The 25,291-nt window shown below is 47.9% G+C and overlaps 1 protein-coding gene and 1 pseudogene across 1 annotated transcript; both read right to left on the bottom strand.

The window, feature by feature from the left end:
• Nucleotides 1-9,528: 9,528 nt before the first annotated feature.
• LOC129119316 (inositol 1,4,5-trisphosphate receptor-interacting protein-like 1) lies at nt 9,529-11,208 on the bottom strand. Its single transcript, XM_054631253.2, has one exon. The coding sequence runs from the start codon at nt 11,206-11,208 to the stop codon at nt 9,529-9,531; it is 1,680 nt and encodes a 559-aa protein (XP_054487228.2).
• A 5,726-nt stretch (nt 11,209-16,934) lies between these two features.
• LOC129119317 (inositol 1,4,5-trisphosphate receptor-interacting protein-like 1) lies at nt 16,935-18,696 on the bottom strand (annotated as a pseudogene).
• Nucleotides 18,697-25,291: the final 6,595 nt, after the last annotated feature.

Here is a 25,291-nt window from a genome sequence, read left to right as displayed (position 1 = left end):
TTGGATGCAGTTGAATGTCGGTTGAGTGCCGGTTGGCAGAGAGGCAGTGATTGGCTGGGGAGATGTGAGGGATTGGATGCAGTTGAATGTCGGTTGAGTGCCGGTTGGAAGTGAGGCAGTGATTGGTTGGGGAGATGTGAGGGATTGGATGCAGTTGAATGGTGGTTGAGTGCTGGTTGCCAGAGAGGCAGTGATTGGCTGGGGAGATGTGAGGGCCATATGAACAGAGAGCTGATTGGATGCAGTTGAATGGTGGTTGAGTGCCGGTTGGCAGAGAGGCAGTGATTGGTTGGGGAGATGTGAGGGCCATATGAACAGAGAGCTGATTGGATGCAGTTGAATGGTGGTTGAGTGCCAGTTGGCAGAGAGGCAGTGATTGGTTGGGGAGATGTGAGGGCCATATGAACAGAGAGCTGATTGGATGCAGTTAATACCAACTGAACTTGCTCAGTTACGTCATCAGTGCTGCCTCCTGTTTTCAAGGCCTGAAAGAGCAGCTCAGCAACAGAAAAGACATCCACATCATTTGCCTATGCTTGCTCTTACTGAGCATTGTTTTCAATTTCCATCCTAGTGTTACTGCATACTACCCACCAGTAAAAATCAGCACCTGAGTTACACAGTAGTGTTTCAATGGCAACACTAACAGCTGTATGTTCCAGCCTTCCCCTCCCTCAGCATGTCCCTCATACACACAGCACACTTGCATCAAAACACACAGCCAGACTAGCAGTTTAACCACCTGCAATAACCCTGGCCCTGGGTGGACTGTGCAGCAGGAAGCCATGGGGGCCGTGCTTCTCCCTGACTCCAAGCACTGCTTGAGAGCCCACACAAGCTCTCTGGTCAGGCTCAATGGCACACAGAGATCGAGGCCTTTGCACTGAGAGCATGTGTCCTTGTGGAAGGGGCTGATGAGCACTGAAGCTGGGGCAAGGGAGAGGGGAGGTCTCTGCACCTGGGGGCGGAGCAGAGGGGAACAGAGTGGGTGTGTGTGTTTGGGGGAGCACAGCGGGGAGGGTTTTCTCCTCCTTCCACAAGCAGGGCCAAAGGGGCTGTGGTGCGGGCAGTTCCTGCCCAGCAAAGGAGACAAAAGGCAGGGACCTCTGCGAGTACAGTTCTCTATCAGTGGAGCAGCAAGTTCTGCTGTTGGCAGCAATCCACCTTTGGGAGGTTCCTGCTTGCTCTCCCCCAAGGGAGCTGCTTGTTCCTATCCCACAGCAGGATTCCCTCTCTGACATGAGCCACAGCAGCTTTCTTTTCCATGCCTTTAAGGAGGGGGAACTTTTATAATGACAGTGGGAGGATTGATTAATTAATATTTTAGCTGTTTCGAGCATCCATGATTTCTGGTTGAAGTCAAGAGGCAAAATTATTAGCCCTGCTTTAAAGTGCTACAGAAGTGGAATACCAAGAAATGACTGCTGAACACGAAAACCATTTGAACCACTTTGTCATTTTTTCAGGTAGCTGCACTGGATGGACATTCTTTAAGAAATAGGGGGCTAAATAAAAAGGACGACACATTTCCAGCAATTTGAGAAACTTTTCTCCTTTTATTTCTTCTTCTCACATATAAATGTATATATTACTGAAGGGCAGCTATACCAGAGAAGCTCAGTTTTTTAAGATTGAATTGTTCACCAGGAGCATATAAAGGTGACTGTGTAAAGAAAACTATTCCAAAGAATCCTAAAAAATTCAGGAGTACTCTGCTGTAAAATTTCAGGCACTTGAGGGCATTTTCAATTCAAGCTTCAAGCATTTCTATGGGCATGCTTGAGAGAGAGCATACTTAATATACCCAACATATCTGATTGCAAAAAGTATTTCGGATAGGGGTAGAGGAAGGACATCTTCTAAGATACAGAGGGTTAAATACAAAGAATGACACATTTCAGGCAATTTGAGAAACTTCTCTTCTTTTAGTATTTTTTAAACGTAGATATCCAAATATTATTTAAAAGCAGACAAGCAACTACAGTAGGGTAGTTCAATTCTCTAAAATAAGGGTAAAGAGGTAAATTTGCAAAACTGTGAACACTAAAGGGCCTCTCTAGAAGGAATGCTAATAAACAAGTCTTTTAAAGTTACAATTAAAGCTACAATTACAACAATGAAAGCTATACCTAAAGTTGCAACTACAGCTGCAACTACAACCAAAGCTACAGCTACTAAACTACATGATTACACTAAACTACAACTAAACAACTACATTAAGCCCCAGCAGGCTAGGTTGCTGTCATCGAGATGTTCCAAGCAACCTCTCTCAACTTCACTGTCTTCTGTGGGGATGTGCAGGTGGAGCCAGTTTCTGCCTCACACACTTGGTCAGCAGCTCTGTTGGAAGTGGAAGGTTAAGGGCAAGGCCACTCAGAGATGTGTGCACACAACAAATCCATGTGCTGCAGCATCTTCCTTCTGCAGGAGCAGGAAAGCAGCTTCTGGATAGCAGTGACAGATGGAGCAGCTAGGCAGAGTTCAAGTGGCTGCCATCTGTATTCTTCCTGTCCATCTACGCTGTCTTCGACCTTCATTTAAATCATCATTGTTGCCCGCCTTCATATTTGCACCACTGTTTTTTCTTCATTTCCATTTTCTTCCGCTTCCTTTCCTGCGTTCTTGTCTTGCTCCACCTGTATATCCTTGTTTTCTCCATGTTCTTCACATAGTTCTTCTGCATTTCCAGTAACATTGCCAGGTTCTTCTGCAGTTCCTTCAGCAGTGCTATCTCCTGGCTCATTCCCATCATTGCATCCTTCAGCTTTTTGTCATTGTCTTCTTCATCTGTATCCACAGCACTGCCTTCGCTGTCCTTTTCACTGCCACTGTCATCTGTCTCCACAGTCACATCACTGCTTTCTCCACCTTCCTCAGAATCAGCGCTGTCTTTTTCCTGTTTTTTCCCTCTCTCATCTTCCAAGGTCTTGCAGGAGCTCTGGTCCTTGCCACTGCTGCTGGCCTCACAGCTCCTTCTCCTGCAGCTAAACCACAGGCCCAAGAGGAGCACGACTCCAGCAAGGACCCAAAATGGCCACTGCTGCAGGGCACCAAAGAGCACGGCCCCCCAGCCCTCGTCCTGCTGCTCCAGCTCCTGCAGCAGCCGAGCCATCTCGTGGTCCAGCAGCTGCTGACGCTCCTTCATTCTCGTGTGCGTGGCCTCATCCAGCCCATCCCCAGCCGGCTGGGGGTACTGGTTCAGGCTTTGCACAAGCACGAAGATCAATGGCAGTAAAGCCATGGTCTGCAGGAGGACACACAGAAGGGGTTCAGTGGGGCCAGAATGGAGACAGACAGGGGGGTACAGGAGCCACAGGGATGTGGCGGCAGGAAGGAGAGGGCCCCGGCAGCTGGCGGGCGGCCAGGCCTGCACCGCTGCCCCAGCAAGCACCGCGCCCTCAGTGAGGCGCTGCCGCCGGGGCTGGGCCCTGGGTGTGGGGCCTGAACGCACGGCCCGGTACCGGAGCTCCTGCCCCAGCCCTCCTCCAGCCCCTGCCCTCAGCAGCCCCTGCCCTCAGCAGCCCTGTCTCCTCACTGCTGTGCACTCACCGCTTGCCCAGGCTCTACTGGGGCAGCGGCACCCACCGGGGCCTTTTAGAGCTGCCCCCATTGTGACACGGCCCCTGTGCTGTCACAGAACCCAGAGCGCATCACAGGCCAACCCTGCCCGCCCTCCCCAGCCCCCTCAGGGAACTCATCATGGCCCTGGGCACCCAAAGCCCCAACAGACACCAAGTGCAGACCCATCACTCGGGAACCTCGGAACCCCAGGGCTTCCCTTGACAAAGCAGGCAGAAGGAGCCTGCCACGCCACTCTTGTCAAATACAAATTTGGGTGACATGACCCATGGATGTTCTCGATATACAGGTGTACGTTTTTATTTAATACTGGTGGGGGACATTTTTTATTATTTGTATTCATACTTATTAGTTTTGGAGCAGGATGTCGTGTAGGCTAATGCTGTGTTACAGATTGAGTGAGAAATCTTTCTGAAAGAAATCCAGCTTGCTTGGATGATGCACAGGAAGATTTCATCCTATCTAAAAAGGCCAAATAATTTAGTTACCAAATTTTGGTGCCTTCAATAACCTCTTAGCTCTCAAACACTAGAGTTCATCACCATACAAAATTTCAGGCAGTTCAGGGGATTTTCAATTCAAGCTTCAAGCATTTCTATGGGAATTGTCGAGAGACAGCACACCTAATATATCCAACAATTCTGTTTGCACAAAGTCTTTATTTTCAGATAGGGATATAGGATGGACATCCTCTAAGATACAGAGGGTTCTATACAAAGAATGACACATTTCAGGCAATTTTAGAAACTTAACTCCTTTATTAACTTTTCAATCATAGATATATAAATATTACTGAAAAGCAGACAAGTCACTACCGTAGGGTAGTTCAATTCTCTAAACTGAGGGTAACTTTACAAAACTGTAAACAAAAAAGGGCCTCTAGAAAGAATTCTAGTGAACAAGTCCAATTAAAGCTACAGCTACAACTACGACTAAAGCTACACCTACAGCCACTAGTAGAACTACAATTACAATGAAAATTAAACAACTACATTAAGCCCCAACAGGCTAGGTTGCTGTCTTTGAGATTTTCCAAGCAACCTCTCTCAACTTCACTGTCTTCTGTGAGGTTGTGCAGGTGGAGCCAGTTTCTGCCTCACACACTTGGTCAGCAGCTCTGTTGGAAGTGGAAGGTTAAGGGCAAGGCCACTCAGAGATGTGTGCACACAACAAATCCATGTGCTGCAGCATCTTCCTTCTGCAGGAGCAGGAAAGCAGCTTCTGGATAGCAGTGACAGATGGAGCAGTTAGGCAGAGTTCAGGTGGCTGCCATCTGTATTCTTGCTGTCCATCTACGCTGTCTTCGACCTTCATTTAAATCATCATTGTTGCCCAACTTCATATTTGCACCACTGTTTTTTCTTCATTTCCATTTTCTTCCGCTTCCTTTCCTGCGTTCTTGTCTTGCTCCACCTGTTTATCCTTGTTTTCTCCAAGTTCTTCACGTAATTCTTCTGCATTTCCAGTAACTTTGCCAGGTTCTTCTGCAGTTCCTTCAGCACTATTATCTCCTGGCACATTCTCATCATTGCATCCTTCAGCTTTAAATCATGGCAATTGTCATTATAAACATTGTTGTCGTCCTTCAACTTCACATCATCATTCCCTTCAATGGCATCGTCATCGTCTTCTTCATCTGTAGCCACAGCACTGCCTTCGCTGTCCTTTTCACTGCCGCTGTCGTCTGCTTCCACAGTCACATCAGTGCTTTCTCCACCTTCCTCGGAATCAGCACTGTCTTCTTCCTGTTTTTTCCCTCTCTCATCTTCCAAGGTCTTGCAGGAGTTCTGGTCCTTGCCGCTGCTGCTGGCCTCACAGCTCCTTCTCCTGCAGCTAAACCACAGGCCCAAGAGGAGCACGACTCCAGCAAGGACCCAAAATGGCCACTGCTGCAGGGCACCAAAGAGCACGGCCCCCCAGCCCTCGTCCTGCTGCTCCAGCTCCTGCAGCAGCCGAGCCATCTCATGGTCCAGCAGCTGCTGACGCTCCTTCATTTGCTGGTGCGTGGCCTCATCCAGCCCATCCCCAGCCGGCTGGGGGTACTGGATCAGGCTTTGCACAAGCACGAAAAGCAATGACAGTAAAGCCATGGTCTGCAGGAGGACACACAGAAGGGGTTCAGTGGGGCCAGAATGGAGACAGACAGGGGGGTGCAGGAGCCGCAGGGATGTGGCGGCAGGAAGGAGAGGGCCCCGGCAGCTGGCGGGCGGCCAGGCCTGCACCGCTGCCCCAGCAAGCACCGCGACCTCAGCGAGGCGCTGCCGCCGGGGCTGGGCCCTGGGTGCGGGGCCCGAACACACGGCCCGGTGCCGGAGCTCCTGCCCCAGCCCTCCTCCAGCCCCTGCCCTCAGCAGCCCTGTCTCCTCACTGCTGTGCACTCACCGCTTGCCCAGGCTCTACTGGGGCAGCAGCACCCGCTGGGGCCTTTTATAGTGGCCCCCATTGTGACACGGCCCCTGTGCTGTCACAGAACCCAGAGCGCATCACAGGCCAACCCTGCCCGCCCTCCCCAGCCCCCTCAGGGAACTCATCATGGCCCTGGGCACCCAAAGCCCCAACAGACACCAAGTGCAGACCCATCACTCGGGAACCTCAGGGCTTCCCTTGACAAAGCAGGCAGAAGGAGCCTGCCATGCAACTCTTGTCAAATACAAATTTGGGTGATATGACCCATGGATGGTCTCGGTATACAATGTAGGCTTTTGTTTTTTACTGGTGGGGGACATTTTTTATTATTAGTATTGTCATGATTTGATGCTGGTGCAGTGCCAGGGCTTCCATGAAAATATATTCTCTCTGGTGTCTGCTGTGACATGAGACTAGGAATAGAGCAAAGCAGGCCCTTACTTGGGAATAAAGAAAAACTTTATTAACTTACAACTATATATAAAAAGAAACACACACAGAACTCAGAATGAACACCTTCTAAAAACATTCCTTCTCCCCCCACTAAATTTCTAATACATCACAGTAGTACAAAACCTTGGATTCTCCATTCAGTTACTACCCCTCAGATCACCAACTCTCAGTCTATTACCACCTTTCAGATAATCAATTCTCAAGAATTATTGTTTATTAAGAAGAGAGGAGTCCTTCTTGTACCATAGGCTTCCCCTGGAAACACAGCTGAGACTTCTTGTGTTTCCATGTCACATGTGACACCGCCTGGAGAACATTTGCCATCGTGACATCCTCCTTCCATGTACAGTGCTCTCACCACTGCACATGGACCAGAGCTGCTTCTAGGGTTCTCTTTTTAAGGATGCTTTGCTCAGTTCCAAAAAAAGCAGTTACTCACTTTTGGGACACCTGTCCCCCCCTAAATTCACCTTCTGGGGCCGAGGGGTCTTGAGAACAGAGTCCTTCTTCTTCCCTGAAGATGGAGGGCGCTACTACTCTCCTCAGGCGTCGTCTCTGTTCATGCACTCCTTCATATCCCTGCAGTCTCTTGGCTCTAAGCCACTGCCTCCCCCTAAATGCAGTCTTTGTGTCACAGGAAAAATGGTTCTGTCCATGGCTATACAAGAAAAGTCCTGCCAAAGGCCACTCCATCATCTCCTCCCACCTAGGATTCTTCTCAACTTCTCTCGGACATCTTTCACTTGCACAAACTTGCATCACACCTGCCCATTTCCTCTTATTTCATCTTTATCTCTCTTCTCATTCAGCTCTAAAAAAATTAACATTTGTAAAGTTTCTATAATCTAAAAAAAAGTTAAAATCTCAAGCTCTACCTGTCCAAAACTCCCACAGCTGCCCTGCTAATCACCTTCTTACCACACCCCCCGCTTTTCCTTCTCAACCAACTGTACTATCAAATTTCAAAGTAGCACAAACACCAGCTATCTCTCTTTCCAAAAAAAAAGAAGAAAGTAACTGCCTAATACCTCACAGTACTTCATGCTTCTATCCTGCAAAAGCCTTCACCTCCCTTCTCTGTCCAAAGCCCCAACCTACCTCACCCAGCTGCATTGCTTCCCTTCCCCCACCTAACCTGCAGCTAAACAAAAAGTCTGACTTCTTTCACAAACAAAACTCAAAAAACCTTCACCCTAACATTTCTCTGCTTTTAACCTCCTGTATTCTCAAAAGTGTACCCATGTCCGCAGTAGCCACACCAAGTGCCAATCTTCAAATCTAAACACCTATAAATTTAACCACAACATCACAAAAAACTCACTTCCTTTTCAAACAAAACCCAGTATTTATACTTATTAGTTTTGGGGCAGGATGTCAGGTAGGCTAATGCTCTCTTACAGATTTAGTGAGAAATCTTTCAGGAAGTGTTGTGTTGTGTATAAGTTGGACTGTTCTGTTCCCCCTATCATGTAATGTTTCTGCCCTGGTTCTCCCTTCCCTCCTTTGTGCTGCCAGTTATCCCAACTCCTCCCCAATTGCCTTGGAGATCAATGTACCCTTTCTCAAATCCCTCCCCAGTGCCCTGTCCATCACTCGGTGCTCCCACCCTTCTCTCTAGAACTCTCTAGAAACTTCCAGCTAGAGCATCGAGTGATTGGCTCAGGGGCCGGGGCCCCACCCTCAAGTTATCCCCATTGGTGTTCTCCCTAAGTCAATCTTTTGTATCCCACTCCCCTCTGAAACCCTATTCGTCCAAGGACTGACTCCTCCCTTGTTTCCCTCCCTCCTTATAAGCTGTTGCAACTTCCCCCTTTTTCCTCTTTGGTTGTTGGTTTCCCTTGGGACCCAATAAACCAGGATTCACCACAGCTGGAGAGCGCTCTCTTATTTCTGCTGACTGTAGCCACAAGCCAAGCCACGTCCTACCACAAGGTAGTGCTGCTGTCATAGCACAGTGTGTTTGCCTCAGGTGCTGTCCGAAACCACAGAAATCGGGATAGTGCCTCCCTACTGCTAGCGGTGCTGGATAGCTGGCCGGGACATCCGAGAAGGACAATCAAACTTTCGTCTGCTGGACCACTTCAGGAAAGAAATTCGGGTTGCTTGGATGATGCACAGGAAGATTTAATACCATCCTAAAAAGGCCAAATAACTTAATTACAAAATTTCGGTGCCTTCAATATCCTTTTAGCTCTCAAACTCCATAGTTCAAAACCATATAAAATTTCAGGCACTTCCGGGGATTTTCTATTCATGCTTCAAGCATTTCTATGGGAATGCTCGAGAGACAGCATACTTAATATATCCACCAACTCTGTTTGCAAAATGTCTTTATTTCAGATAGGGGTAGAGGAAGGACATCCTCTAAGATACAGAGGGTTAAATACATGGAATGACACATTTCAGGAAATTTGAGAAATTTAGCTCCTTTTATTAATTTTACAAACTTTGATATTCAAACATTATTTAAAAGAGGACAAGCGAATACAGTAGGGTAGTTAAATTCTTCTCTAAACTAAGGGTAACTGGGTACATTTGCAACAGTGTCCACATCAAAGGGCCTCTAGAAGAAATGCTAATGAACAAGTGTAATTAAAGCTTCAATTACAACTACAACTAAAGGTATACCTACAGCTGCAACGACAGCTATAACTACAAAAAAAGCTGCAGCAACAATACAAATACAACTACAATTGAAGCTACAGCTAGGTTTACAAGTACAGCTACAATTACAACTACAGCTACAACTACAACTAAACGACCACGTTAATCCCCAAGGGGCTACATTGCTGTCTTGAAGGTGTTCCAAGACACCTCTATACGCTTCACTGCCATTTTTGAGGATGTGCAGGTGCAGCCAGTTTCTGTCTCACACACTTGGTCAGCAGCACTGCTGGAAGTGGAAGGTGATGGGCAAGGCCACTCAGAGACGTGTCTGCACATGGAATCCATGTGCTGCAGCATCTTCCGTCTGCAGGAGAAGGCAAGCAGCTTCAGGATTGCCAGTGACAGATGCAGCAGTTATGCAGAGTTCAGGTGGCTGCCATGAGGTGTGACCATCCCAGCACAGCTCAGTGCAGGGAACTCCTCTCAGAGGCTGGAGAGCAGCACCCAGAGGCGATATCGCAGCCGACCATAAGCTTGCATCACCTCTGTGAGGGCGGCCGGATCTCGGGCCAGGTGCTCAAAGAGGTTGGGTGGCTCAACCCCTTGCATTGCCGGCAGTAAGCTGATCTCTGCAGGAAGCCTCTCACTGCCTAGCACAAAGTGCTCCAGGCGTGTCAGCTGCAGGCAGCGGTCCAGGTACGCCATGACATCCCAGAGCCGCCGTGGAAATGCGCTCCTGTGCCACCGGGACAGCGGTACTGTGGTCAGCACGTGCATGACCACAGTCTTCCAGGTAGAGCTGGAAAAACCTGTGTCCCTCAGGATGCAGGTGAAGAGCTGCAGGCATTTCAGGTGCAAGTTCTCACATGGCAGCTGCCTGGTGATGTGCCGGAAGAATTTCGCCTCTGCCACAGCGTACATCGCAGGCCACGCTGTGCTTGCAGTGATGTTGGCCTTGGTGGGCTGGCTGCTCACAAAGATGCTGGAGCCGCCTTTCTGGGCCGCTGTGGGCTGGCTGACCACAAAGATGTCAGAGTCCCCTTGGCTCACCCCAAAGAGCATCTCCACCCTCAGTCTCTTCCTGCCTTTGCTCAGCTGCAATCGGCAGGACCGGCTGCAGGGCTGAAGCACCAAGTGCCATGAGTGCCACTGAGGCACTTGCAGCCACGAGCTTCTCACCAACTGGCAGAACCAGTGGGAGGTTTTTTCCACATCCAGGTAGGAGCTGGTGCAGAGTGTCCCTAGGAGGCTGCGCTTCTGCTTCCACCGCAGCTCCTTCCGCGAGTGGTGCAGGAAGCACAACGGCTCCTCTCCCAGCTGCTCCTTCTGGCACGTGCACACCAGCTCCACATGGACGCTGAAGGTCCTTGCTGCCACCTGCCTTGCACTGTTCAGCTCCAGCTGGAAGGCGTGCCCTGGTGGGGCATTCAGTGGGACCAGCACACGGTACACCCCATCCCAGTCCCCGGGACTCCAACCCTCAAAGGCACTGCCCACCCCGATGGCTTCTTGAGGCACTGGGTAGAAGCTATTGCTCACGCTGTCCACAAAGACACGCGTCAAGCTCTCCATCAGCTCAGCTATCACTGAGCAACCTCTCTCCAGATCCTCCACAGGCCACTTTATGTGGTTCACTAAAACAATGCCTTGCTCATTCCCAACATCTCCGGTCTTTTCTGTGTTTTCCACACTGCCGCTTTTTTCCTTGCCACCATCACTGCCTTCTTTTTCAGTGGCAGCCACGTTACCTTGTTTGCCTTCTTTTCTATCCTCCTTCTTGTTTGCCTCTACATTCCCATCACCCTGTTCTTCAACCTTCACATCTGTGTATTCTTTCTTTGTATCTACTCTTTCTTCACCTTCATTTACATCATTGTTGCTGGCCTGAGGGCTCCTTCTCCTGCAGCTAAACCACAGGCCCAAGAGGAGCACGACTCCAGCAAGGACCCAAAATGGCCACTGCTGCAGGGCACCAAAGAGCACGGCCCCCCAGCCCTCGTCCTGCTGCTCCAGCTCCTGCAGCAGCTGAGCCATCTCATGGTCCAGCAGCTGCTGACGCTCCTTCATTCTTGTGTGCGTGGCCTCATCCAGCCCATCCCCAGCTGGCTGGGGGTACTGGATCAGGCTTTGCACAAGCACGAAGATCAAGGACACTAAAGCCATGGTCCGCTCACCCAGGCTCTACTGGGGCAGCGGCACCCGCTGTGGCCGTTTAGGGCTGCCCCAATTGTGACACGGCCCCTGTGCTGTCACAGAACCCAGAGCGCATCACAGGCCAGCCCCAGCCACCCTCCCCAGCCCCCTCAGGGAACTCATCATGGCCCTGGGCACCCAAAGCCCCAACAGACACCAAGTGCAGACCCATCACTCGGGAACCTGGGAACCCCAGGGCTTCCCTTGACAAAGCAGGCAGAAGGAGCCTGCCATGCCACTCTTGTCAAATACAAATTTGGGTGACATGACCCATGGATGTTCTCGGTATACAGGTGTACGCTTTTATTTAATACCGGTGGGGGACATTTTTTATTATTTGTATTCATGCTTATTAGTTTTGGAGCAGGATGTCATGTAGGCTAATGCTGTGTTACAGATTGAATGAGCAATCTTTCTGAAAGAAATCCAGGTTGCTTGGATGATGCACAGGAAGATTTCATCCTATCCAAAAAGGCCAAATAATTTAATTACCTAATTTTGGTGCCTTCAATAACCTCTTAGCTCTCAAACACTAGAGTTCAACACCATACAAAATTTCAGGCAGTTCAGGGGATTTTCTATTCATGCTTCAAGCATTTCTGTGGGAATGCTCGAGAGACAGCATACTTAATATATCCAACAATTCTGTTTGCACAAAGTCTTTATTTTCAGATAGGGATATAGGATGGACATCCTCTAAGATACAGAGGGTTCTATACAAAGAATGACACATTTCAGGCAATTTTAGAAACTTAACTCCTTTATTAACTTTTCAATCATAGATATATAAATACTACTGAAAAGCAGACAAGTCACTACCGTAGGGTAGTTTAATTCTCTAAACTGAGCGTAACTTTGCAAAACTGTAAACAAAAAAGAGCCTCTAGAAGGAATGCTAGTGAACAAGTCCATTTAAAGCTACAGCTACTACGACTAAAGCTACACCTACAGCCACAAGTAGAGCTACAATTCCAATGAAAATTCAACAACTACATTTAGCCAAAACAGGCTAGGTTGCTGTCTTCGAGATGTTCCAAGCAACCTCTCTTAACGTCACTGTCTTCTGTGAGGATGTGCAGGTGGAGCCAGTTTCTGCCTCACACACTTGGTCAGCAGCACTGCTGGAAGTGGAAGGTTAAGGGCAAGGCCAGTCAGAGATGTGTGCACACAACAAATCCATGTGCTGCAGCATCTTTCTTCTGCAGGAGCAGGAAAGCAGCTTCTGGATAGCAGTGACAGATGTAGCAGTTAGGCAGAGTTCAGGTGGCTGCCATCTGTATTCTTCCTGTCCATCTACGCTGTCTTCGCCTTCATTTAAATCATCATTGTTGCCCGCCTTCATATTTGCACCACTGTTTTTTCTTCATTCCCATTTTCTTCCACTTCCTTTCCTGCGTTCTTGTCTTGCTCCACCTGTATATCCTTGTTTTCTCCATGTTCTTCACATAGTTCTTCTGCATTTCCAGTAACTTTGCCAGGTTCTTCTGCAGTTCCTTCAGCAGTGCTATCTCCTGGCTCATTCCCATCATTGCATCCTTCAGCTTTATGTCATCGTCTTCTTCATCTGTATCCACAGCACTGCCTTCGCTGTCCTTTTCACTGCCACTGTCATCTGTCTCCACAGTCACATCACTGTTTTCTCCACCTTCCTCGGAATCAGCGCTGTCTTCTTCCTGTTTTTTCCCTCTCTCATCATCCAAGGTCCTGCAGAAGCTCTGGTCCTTGCCACTGCTGCTGGCCTCACAGCTCCTTCTCCTGCAGCTAAACCACAGGCCCAAGAGGAGCACGACTCCAGCAAGGACCCAAAATGGCCACTGCTGCAGGGCACCAAAGAGCACGGCCCCCCAGCCCTCATCCTGCTGCTCCAGCTCCTGCAGCAGCCGAGCCATCTCGTGGTCCAGCAGCTGCTGACGCTCCTTCATTTGCTGGTGCGTGGCCTCATCCAGCCCATCCCCAGCCGGCTGGGGGTACTGGTTCAGGCTTTGCACGAGCACGAAGAGCAATGGCAGTAAAGCCATGGTCTGCAGGAGGACACACAGAAGGGGTTCAGTGGGGCCAGAATGGAGACAGACAGGGGGGTGCAGGAGCCGCAGGGATGTGGCAGCAGGAAGGAGAGGGCCCCGGCAGCTGGCGGGCGGCCAGGCCTGCACCGCTGCCCCAGCAAGCACCGCGCCCTCAGTGAGGCGCTGCCGCCGGGGCTGGGCCCTGGGTGTGGGGCCTGAACGCACGGCCCGGTGCCGGAGCTCCTGCCCCAGCCCTCCTCCAGCCCCTGCCCTCAGCAGCCCTGTCTCCTCACTGCTGTGCACTCACCGCTTGCCCAGGCTCTACTGGGGCAGCGGCACCCGCTGTGGCCTTTTATAGTGGCCCCCATTGTGACACGGCCCCTGTGCTGTCACAGAACCCAGAGCGCATCACAGGCCAGCCCCAGCCGCCCTCCCCAGCCCCCTCAGGGAACTCATCATGGCCCTCGGCACCCAAAGCCCCCACAGACACCAAGTGCAGACCCATCACTCGGGAACCTGGGAACCCCAGGGCTTCCCTTGACAAAGCAGGCAGAAAGAACCTGCCACGCCACTCTTGTCAAATACAAATTTGGGTGACATGACCCATGGATGTTCTCGTTATACAAGTGTACGCTTTTATTTAATACCGGTGGGGGACATTTTTTATTATTTGTATTCATGCTTATTAGTTTTGGAGCAGGATGTCATGTAGGCTAATGCTGTGTTACAGATTGAGTGAGCAATCTTTCTGAAAGAAATCCAGGTTGCTTGGATGATGCACAGGAAGATTTCATCCTATCCAAAAAGGCTAAATAATTTAGTTTCCTAATTTTGGTGCCTTCAATAACCTCTTAGCTCTCAAACACTAGAGTTCAACACCATACAAAATTTCAGGCAGTTCAGGGGATTTTCTATTCATGCTTCAAGCATTTCTGTGGGAATGCTCGAGAGACAGCATACTTAATATATCCAACAATTCTGTTTGCACAAAGTCTTTATTTTCAGATAGGGATATAGGATGGACATCCTCTAAGATACAGAGGGTTCTATACAAAGAATGACACATTTCAGGCAATTTTAGAAACTTAACTCTTTTATTAACTTTTCAATCATAGATATATAAATATTACTGAAAAGCAGACAAGTCACTACCGTAGGGTAGTTCAATTCTCTAAACTGAGGGTAACTTTACAAAACTGTAAACAAAAAAGAGCCTCTAGAAGGAATGCTAATGAACAAGTCCAATTAGAGCTACAGCTACAACTACGACTAAAGCTACACCTACAGCCACTAGTAGAACTACAATTACAATGAAAATTATACAACTACTTTAAGCCCCAACAGGCTAGGTTGCTGTCTTTGAGATTTTCCAAGCAACCTCTCTTAACGTCACTGTCTTCTGTGGGGATGTGCAGGTGGAGCCAGTTTCTGCCTCACACACTTGGTCAGCAGCACTGCTGGAAGTGGAAGGTTAAGGGCAAGGCCACTCAGAGATGTGTGGACACAACAAATCCATGTGCTGCAGCATCTTCCTTCTGCAGGAGCAGGAAAGCAGCTTCTGGATAGCAGTGACAGATGTAGCAGCTAGGCAGAGTTCAGGTGGCTGCCATCTGTATTCTTCCTGTCCATCTACACTGTCTTCGTCTTCATTTAAATCATCATTGTTGCCCGCCTTCATATTTGCACCACTGTTTTTTCTTCATTCCCATTTTCTTCCACTTCCTTTCCTGTGTTCTTGTCTTGCTCCACCTGTATATCCTTGTTTTCTCCATGTTCTTCACATAGTTCTTCTGCATTTCCAGTAACTTTGCCAGGTTCTTCTGCAGTTCCTTCAGCAGTGCTATCTCCTGGCTCATTCCCATCATTGCATCCTTCAGCTTTATGTCATCGTCTTCTTCATCTGTATCCACAGCACTGCCTTCGCTGTCCTTTTCACTGCCGCTGTCATCTGTCTCCACAGTCACATCAGTGCTTTCCCCACCTTCCTCGGAATCAGCACTGTCTTCTTCCTGTTTTTTCCCTCTCTCATCTTCCACGGTCTTGCAGAAGCTCTGGTCCTTGCCACTGCTGCTGGCCTCACAGCTCCTTCTCCTGCAGCTGAACCACAGGCCCAAGAGGAGCACGTTGCCAGCAAGGACCCAAAATGGCCACTGCTGCAGGGCACCAAAGAGCACGGCTCCCCAGCCCTCGTCCTGCTGCTCCAGCTCTTGCAGCAGCCGAGCCATCTCATGGTCCAGCAGCTGCTGACGCTCCTTCATTCTCGTGTGCGTGGCCTCATCCAGCCCATCCCCAGCCGGCTGGGGGTACTGGATCAGGCTTTGCACAAGCACGAAGATCAAGGACAGTAAAGCCATGGTCAGCTCACCCAGGCTCTACTGGGGCAGCGGCACCCGCTGTGGCCTTTTATAGCGGCCCCAATTGTGACACGGCCCCTGTGATGTCACAGAACCCAGAGCGCATCACAGGCCAGCCCCGCCCGCCCTCCCCAGCCCCCTCAGGGAACTCATCATGGCCCTGGGCACCCAAAGCCCCCACAGACACCAAGTGCAGACCCATCACTCGGGAACCTGGGAACCCCAGGGCTTCCCTTGACAAAGCAGGCAGAAAGAGCCTGCCACGCCACTCTTGTCAAATACAAATTTGGGTGACATGACCCATGGATGCTCTCGCTATACAGTTGTATGCTTTTATTTAATACCGGTGTGAGACATTTTTTATTATTTGTATTCATGCTTATTAGTTTTGGAGCAGGATGTCGTGTAGGCTAATGGTGTGTTACAGATTGAGTGAGCAATCTTTCTGAAAGAAATCCAGCTTGCTTGGATGATGCACAGGAAGATTTCATCCTATCTCAAAAGGCCAAATAATTTAGTTACCAAATTTTGGTGCCTTCAATAACCTCTTAGCTCTCAAACACTAGAGTTCAACACCATACAAAATTTCAGGCAGTTCAGGGGATTTTCTATTCATGCTTCAAGCATTTCTGTGGGAATGCTCGAGAGACAGCATACTTAATATATCCACCAACTCTGCATAAAGTCTTTATTTCTGATAGAGATTTAGGAAGGACATCCTATATGATAAAGAGGGTTATATATGAAGAATGACACATTTCAGGCCATTTGAGAAACTTAAGTCCTTTTATTAATTTTATGAATGTTGATATCAAACATTATTTAAAAGCACAGAAGAAACTACAGTAGGCTATCTAAATTCTCTAAACTAAGGGCAACTGGGTAAATTTGCAAAACTGTCAACATTTAAGGGCCTCTGGAAGGGTTGCTAATTAACAAGTGTAATTAAAGCTACCATTAGAACTACAACTAAAATTATAACTACAGCTGCAACTACAGCTACAAGTACAACTACAACTAAAACTAAAGCTACAGCTAAGTTTAGAAGTACAATTACAATTATAACTACAGCTACAACTACAACTAAACAACCACATTACTCCCCAAGGGGCTAAGTTGCTGTCTTCAAGGTGTTCCAAGTAACCTCTGTCAGCTTCACTGTCATCTTTGAGAATGTGCAGGTGCAGCCAGTTTCTGCCTCACACACTTGGTCAGCAGCATTGCTGGAAGTGCAAGGTGATGGGCAAGGCCACTCACAGATGTGTCTGCACAAGGAATCCATGTGCTGCAGCATCTTCCTTCCGCAGGAGCAGGAAAGCAGCTTCAGGATTGCCAGTGACAAGTGCAGCAGTTATGCAGAGTTCAGGTGGCTGCCATCGGGTGTGACCATCCCAGCACAGCTCAGTGCAGGGAACTCCTCTCAGAGGCTGGAGAGCAGCACCCAGAGGCGATATCGCAGCTGACCATAAGCTTGCATTGCCTCTCTGAGGGCGGCCGGATCTCGGGCCAGGTGCTCAAAGAGGTTGGGTGGCTCAACCCCTCGCATTGCCGGCGGCAAGCTGATCTCTGCAGGAAGCCTCTCATTGCCTAGCACAAAGTGCTCCAGGCGTGTCAGCTGCAGGCAGCGGTCCAGGTACGCCATGACATCCCAGAGCTGCCGTGGAAATGCGCTCCCGTGCCACCGGGACAGCGGTACTGTGGTCAGCACGTGTATGACCACAGTCTTCCAGGTAGAGCTGGAAAAACCTGTGTCCCTCAGGATGCCGGTGAAGAGCTGCAGGCATATCAGGTGCAAGTTCTCACATGGCAGCTGCCTGGCGATGTGCCGGTAGAATTTCACCTCTGCCACTGCATATGTCTCGGGTCACGCTGTGATTGCAATGATCGTGGCCTTGGTGGGCTGGCTGCTCACAAAGATGCTGGAGCCGCCTTTCTGGGCCTCTGTGGGCTGGCTGACCACAAAGATGTCAGAGTCCCCTTGGCGCACCCCAAAGAGCATCTCCACCCTCAGGCTCCTCCTGCCTTTGCTCAGCTGCAATCGGCAGGACTGGCTGCAGGGCTGAAGCACCAAGTGCCATGAGTGCCACTGAGGCACTTGCAGCCACGAGCCTCTCACCAACTGGCAGAACCAGTGGGAGGTTCTTCCCACGTCCAGGTAGGAGCTGGTGCAGAGTGTCCCTAGGAGGCTGCGCTTCTGCTTCCACCGCAGTTCCTTCCGCGAGTGGTGCAGGAAGCACAACGGCTCCTCTCCCAGCTGCTCCTTCTGGCACGTGCACACCAGCTCCACATGGACGCTGAAGGTCCTTGCTGCCACCTGCCTTGCACTGTTCAGCTCCAGCTGGAAGGCGTGCCCTGGTGGGGCATTCAGTGGGACCAGCACACGGTACACCCCATCCCAGTCCCCGGGACTCCAACCCTCAAAGGCACTGCCCACCCCGATGGCTTCTTGAGGCACTGGGTAGAAGCTATTGCTCACACTGTCTACAAAGACACGCGTCAAGCTCTCCATCAGCTCAGCTATCACTGAGCAGTCTCTCTCCAGATCCTCCACAGGCCACTCTATGTGGTCAACTAAAAGGATGCCTTGCTCATTCCCAACATCTCTGGTCTTTTCTGTGTTTTCCACACTGCTGCTTTCTTCCTTGCCACCATCACTGTCTTCTTTTTCAGTGGCAGCCACGTTACCTTGTTTGCCTTCTTTTCTATCCTCCTTCTTGTTTGCCTCTACATTCCCATCACCCTGTTCTTCAACCTTCACATCTGTGTATTCTTTCTTTGTATCTACTCTTTCTTCACCTTCATTTACATCATTGTTGCTGGCCTGAGGGCTCCTTCCTCCTGCAGCTGAACCACAGGCCCAAGAGGAGCACGACTCCAGCAAGGACCCAAAATGGCCACTGCTGCAGGGCACCAAAGAGCACGGCTCCCCAGCCCTCGTCCTGCTGCTCCAGCTCCTGCAGCCGCCGAGCTATCTCATGGTCCAGCAGCTACTGACGCTCCTTCATTTGCTGGTGCGTGGCCTCATCCAGCCCATCCCCAGCCGGCTGGGGGTACTGGATCAGGCTTTGCACGAGCATGAAGAGCAATGACACTAAAGCCATGGTCCGCTCACCCAGGCTCTATTGCTGCAGCGGCACCCGCTGGGGCCGTTTAGGGCTGCTCCCATGGTGACATGGCCCCTTTGATGTTCATCATGGCCCTGGGCACTGGAAGCCCCCACAGACACCAAGTGCAGACCCATCACTCGGGAACCTGGGAACCCCAGAGCTTCCCTTGACAAAGCAGGTAGACGGAGCCTGCCATGCACAACTCTTGTTAAATATAAATTTGGGTGACATGACCCATGGATGTTCTTGCTATACAGGTGTACGCTTTTATTTAATACCGGTGGGGGACATTTTTTATTATTTGTATTCATACTTATTAGTTTTGGAGAAGGATGTCATGTAGGCTAATGCTGTGTTACAGATTGAGTGAGAAATCTTTCTGAAAGAAATCCAGCTTGCTTGGATGATGCACAGGAAGATTTCATCCTATCTAAAAAGGCCAAATAATTTAGCTACCAAATTTTGGTGCCTTCAATAACCTCTTAGCTCTCAAACACTAGAGTTCAACAAAATTTCAGGCAGTTCAGGGGATTTTCTATTCATGCTTCAAGCATTTCTGTGGGAATGCTCGAGAGACAGCATACTTAATATATCCAACAATTCTGTTTGCACAAAGTCTTTATTTTCAGATAGGGATATAGGATGGATATCCTCTAAGATACAGAGGGTTATATACAAAGAATGACACATTTCAGGCCATTTGAGGAACTTATCTCCTTTATTAACTTTTCAATCATAGATATATAAATGAAAAGCAGACAAGTCTACTGAAAAGCAGACAAGTCACTACCGTAGGGTAGTTTAATTCTCTAAACTGAGGGTATCTTTACAAAACTCTAAACAAAAAAGAGCCTCTAGAAGGAATGCTAATGAACAAGTATAATTAGAGCTACAGCTACAACTACGACTAAAGCTACACCTACAGCCACAAGTAGAACTACAATTACAATGAAAATTATACAACGACATTAAGCCCCAACAGGCTAGGTTGCTGTCTTTGAGATTTTCCAAGCAACCTCTCTCAATGTCACTGTCTTCTGTGAGGTTGTGCAGGTGGAGCCAGTTTCTGCCTCACACACTTGGTCAGCAGCTCTGTTGGAAGTGGAAGGTTAAGGGCAAGGCCACTCAGAGATGTGTGGACGCAACAAATCCATGTGCTGCAGCGTCTTCCTTCTGCAGGAGCAGGAAAGCAGCTTCTGGATAGCAGTGACAGATGTAGCAGCTAGGCAGAGTTCAGGTGGCTGCCATCTGTATTCTTCCTGTCCATCTACACTGTCTTCGCCTTCATTTAAATCATCATTGTTGCCCGCCTTCATATTTGCACCACTGTTTTTTCTTCATTCCCATTTTCTTCCACTTCCTTTCCTGCGTTCTTGTCTTGCTCCACCTGTATATCCTTGTTTTCTCCATGTTCTTCACATAGTTCTTCTGCATTTCCAGTAACTTTGCCAGGTTCTTCTGCAGTTCCTTCAGCAGTGCTATCTCCTGGCTCATTCCCATCATTGCATCCTTCAGCTTTATGTCATCGTCTTCTTCCTCTGTATCCACAGCACTGCCTTCGCTGTCCTTTTCACTGCCGCTGTCGTCTGTCTCCACAGTCACATCAGTGCTTTCTCCACCTTCCTCGGAATCAGCACTGTCTTCTTCCTGTTTTTTCCCTCTGTCATCTCCCAAGGTCTTGCAGAAGCTCTGGTCCTTGCCACTGCTGCTGGCCTCACAGCTCCTTCTCCTGCAGCTAAACCACAGGCCCAAGAGGAGCACGACTCCAGCAAGGACCCAAAATGGCCACTGCTGCAGGGCACCAAAGAGCACGGCTCCCCAGCCCTCGTCCTGCTGCTCCAGCTCTTGCAGCAGCCGAGCCATCTCATGGTCCAGCAGCTGCTGACGCTCCTTCATTCTCGTGTGCGTGGCCTCATCCAGCCCATCCCCAGCCGGCTGGGGGTACTGGATCAGGCTTTGCACAAGCACGAAAAGCAATGACAGTAAAGCCATGGTCAGCTCGCCCAGGCTCTACTGGGGCAGCGGCACCCGCTGTGGCCTTTTATAGCGGCCCCAATTGTGACACGGCCCCTGTGCTGTCACAGAACCCAGAGCGCATCACAGGCCAGCCCCAGCCGCCCTCCCCAGCCCCCTCAGGGAACTCATCATGGCCCTGGGCACCCAAAGCCCCCACAGACACCAAGTGCAGACCCATCACTCGGGAACCTGGGAACCCCAGGTCTTCTCTTGACACAGCAGGCACACGTGCCCTCCCATGCTCCTCTTGTCAAATATAAATTTTAGTGATGTGACCCATGGATGTTTTCAGTATACAGTTGTAAGTTTTTATTTATTATTCAAGGTGGAACTTTTTTGCTATTAATATTGATGTTTATTACTGTGGTGGTGCATCTCCCCTCCCTTGCTCCTTTCCAGGCTGCAATGTGGTCTGAGATATTCTTGTTAGGCCTTGGCCTTGACATGCCACCTGGGATCAGATCCTACTTTTTTGTGCGATCTCTAGCACACCCATTTGTGACAATTACTTTGGGGGCAACATGTCATATTTGCTGATTTTTTGCGACATGAAGAAATCCACACTACTTGAACGATGCACAGGAAGTTGTAACATCATCCAGTGTTAAGACCTACACTTTTCATGAGCGCTGTCCTGTCTCACAGATCTTTTGTGAAAACAAAGATGTGTCAGGGTTTCCCTTCTGAATTAGGAACACTTCCCAAGATCTGTTTATTGACTGAGAAAAGATCACACATAACCAACTTATGGTTTGCACAGCAGCGTAAAAATCCTCAGGCCCCTACAAACTACTTCTTACACCAGAGATGGCTCATCAATGGTCTGGCTGAAGATTGGGCAAGCCACTGTAATCAAGAAATACAACTTTTAAAATGGAAAAAGAAAAGTTCTTGAAATACAGAACTTTTGAAGCTTAGCTCATTCCACTCTAATGTGCTTTCCCCCAATAGCACATAAAAATGTGCTCATCCTGACACTTGCTGCAAATGGCTACCCTAGCATGACAGCCATTCTGAGGGAAACTTTTTTTTATATGGTATGTAGACATGTCTGCATTTGGACACCATCCTGGATACAAACCTCCTCCCTTGCTTTTTTTCTGGTTGGAGATCCTTGCTACTGCATATGATGGAGCTGTTTCTTGGGAAGAGTTTCTCTGATGCCGATCACAGCACAGTGGGAGGTTTTTGCTCCCTTGGGCTTCTCAAATTCTTTTTGGATGATCTCTTTATCAGCTGAGGGATGACAGAGCACAGAATGTCTGAATAATTGCCTTTCTCTTCTCCACCCATGACACAAGAGCTGGCTGCACTCAGAAAACAGTTTTCTGAACCATCCTATATAATAACAAACAATGCCTTCTAAATTCTGCCATCTAAATGAAGTCACTATTGAACAGCTTCATGTCCCAAGTGTTACATAGCAGGGAGGGAAGAAGAGGAAGACAGGATCAGAGCAGCGATTGATCAGTCATTCATAGGCATCACCAGGAAGAAACAGAAGAGAGACATGAATTTCACAGGCTACTGTGTTTCAGCAATCCATGTCACCCTGCTCCTTTTAAATCTCTTCTGATGACAAGCTTCCAGTCTCATCACAGTGCTCACCTGAGGCACGTGAGTAACTAAGATGAAGAATAGGGGGGGAAGTTTCTCTGACCTCCAGTCACTTGAGCATCAAGCAGACAAGAAAAAACCTCTGCCTTACTCTTAGGGAGGTGGTTTAGGCTCACTATAGCTAAAACTATTCTGAAAGCCTACATTATTAGACCCAGAGTGATAAAGAGCCTATGAATTTGCTGACCCTGGGAAAAAGGCAGCTTTAAATGAACTCTTCTACTCCTCCTCTCTCTCCTTAGAACTTCAAGTTGAGATGCTTAGGACCAACTAATGAAAAAAGTAATTTCATTCATACCCTGGTCAACTATTTCTCAGTCTCTTGTCCCTCCCAATGCACCAGCCAGTCAAACACAGAAAAAGCAAGATACCTATGGTAAGCTTCCAGCAGAAATACTGGCAAAATCCTCTTGGACTGCATCATTTGAAGGACCTGAGGTCAACTCACTGACTGTGAATCACTTTTACTGCTCTGCTTAGCCTACTACCTCAGCTCAGCCAGCTCAGCTCAGCTCAGCTCAGCTCAGCTCAGCTCAGCTCAGCAACCTCCCAGCCACCTGCAGCTGCATAAGCCCATGACCTGCAATCAGAAAGGCATGAGTCTTATGAAAAAAAAACAAACATGGGGAATGAAGGGTGGAGATTAGTCCACACTCTGAGGAACAGGCAACACTAACAAACAGTCTGGCAATAGGTTGTGTCTAGAAGCTGTGTACCTTCCAAACCACCTCAGGGGTTTGGGACTTGTGCTGAATTGCACAAAGGAACCCACTCCACCCTGCAGCAGTGGGCTCCTTCTTTCCAGCCTGGATGGAGACATGCCCTGCATTTTGCAAGCATGTCCAGGTGTTCAGAATGGAACATGCTGATCATATTTAGCACCTTAAGGCATACAGCTCTTCCTTTCTCAAAGTATGCTTTGTGAAATTATAGGTAGTGCTATCCCTACCTTTCCAAACAAATTACCCTCATTATATTGAACTTGCCTTCAAAATACTGCCACTCCTGTGTTTCAGACTTTGCTTCCCTCAGAAGGATGCACAAATAGATGGAGTAGTTGCAAGCACCTGCACCTGCAATTTTCAACTAACTGCACCTCAGAAAGGGTTCTGACAACAATACATTCTCTGACAAGAACACGGCATGCTGAGGCAAGACAGATGACTTTGCTACATCTTCTAGCCCAGATCTCTGAGGCCGGAGTCACAGTCCTTGAGATAAAATGAAAAAAAAGAACATCAGGAAATGTGTTTTTGCCAAAGGAAAATGAATTAAATCTATTGTGGGCTCTCATTCCGTTTAAGAGCAGAGTTCCATATACCTGAAAAACAGGTTTGTAAAGGAAAGGCTTCCAGACAATACTTTATAAGAATGATACCAGGCAGCACTGTGTTGAAGGCACAGATAACAGCCCAGTTAGAGAGGATTTTCTTTCATTATAGTCATACACAATTTAAAACCAGCTCCTTACTTGCTTTCTTTTGTCATATTCATTGTGAATTTTTCCTTCTAGGAAAATGTAAATCATTGTTTTCTATTTATGTTTCTTGTGAATTTGCAATTACTTTGTAACCATTGTTACTCTCAAATTAGTTTCCTTAACCATTGAAAAGATGAAGAACAGCATGGTCTTGGCTGAAGAGAGTGATGTCAAGAATAAAAAAAGCATGGATTGTTTTTACTATTCACATCTATTATTATTTTAACAAATAAATTTTCTTGTGGTTTGACTTGATATTTGATTTGAGTTGATACTGATTTATTTGAATTGGTATTACCTATAGGTTTCATAGGTCAGCATATTAATTTTTTTTCTTTGGTTCTGCCAAGAAACCCACTCATTCTAATTCTTAATGACGACACCTTTCATCTTTATTTCTGTCTTGTAAGTTATAAGCAGAAAACAAATTGTCAGTGAAAAATGTTACCTTATTATTCTCTATTTTCTCCTTTTCTCTCTTCCTCAGCACAACTGAAATGGTTTATTTAGTTCAGTAGTCCTGGAAACAAAGATAAAAATTGTCTTAACAATTCTGATAGCCATCAGTTGTTCAGCAGATATTACAAGACTGTCTTATCTCCTAATTAATCAGGAAAGCACAAATTGCACTTGTGAATTTCTATTTTAGTTGTACATACATCTTTTGCTTCCAGAGAAGCAAGATGATGGTAAAAAGATCTTCCATGGAAACCACTATGCAGCTTCCTGATCAACAGGTTTTGAAGTTTCTGATCCTGAAATTTGACTTCATTAAGGGTAAATACAAACAGCTACAGAGCTGCAATGGAGCCAGTGAAGGTCTCCTTGAGTCTGTGCATTGTAATAGATGATGGTAATGGGAGAGCTAAAATAAAATGGTTGTAAATCCACAATATAAAATCAGCATATGAAAAGGAAAGACCTGAAAGATTTAAGAGTCCATAGGAAGAAAACCTGATGGCAACTTTATTTCATCACTCTCAAAACCTATAATAAAATTTTTTAAATTGTTCTCATGAGGTAGTATGAAGGTGAAGGTTTAAATGTGTGAAGAGAAAGGAGGAGGTGTTAGGGATGGTATGAGTTTGCTGGATTAAGTGATTTGGCTCCTAAGAAGCTGTGTTGAGTGATGAGGAAGGGACAAGGAAAAATGGAGAATTCCATTCTAACCAATAAAACATTAAGGAGAAGCATTACATGAAGAGTTCATTCTCTTGCAGCTTGATTCCTCCCTGCTGAATGTAAGGGCAATAAATTCTTCGTGGTTTTCAGGAGAGAATGCACTGAAAATTTTTGTTCCAGGAACTGTTCCATTCTTTTATCAGTGATGATGTGTGCTGCATATAAACAGTTGCCAGGAAGGGTAAAGTGATAAGAAAAGGTTAAATTTACCGATGAAAAAATTGCACGATTAAGGCTTAAAGAAATTCAAGTCTGAGACATTATTTTGAGCTAACGCCAGCATGTTTCCTTCTT

The sequence above is a fragment of the Agelaius phoeniceus genome, chromosome 5 (genome assembly GCF_051311805.1).
Source record: "Agelaius phoeniceus isolate bAgePho1 chromosome 5, bAgePho1.hap1, whole genome shotgun sequence".
Classification (NCBI taxonomy): domain Eukaryota; kingdom Metazoa; phylum Chordata; class Aves; order Passeriformes; family Icteridae; genus Agelaius; species Agelaius phoeniceus.
This window is presented reverse-complemented; position numbering and strand designations above follow the sequence as displayed.

Excerpts from the sequence above, each read along its gene's own strand:
- LOC129119316 (XM_054631253.2), bottom strand. The coding sequence starts at position 11,208 with ATGGCTTTAGTGTCCTTGATCTTCGTGCTTGTGCAAAGCCTGATCCAG.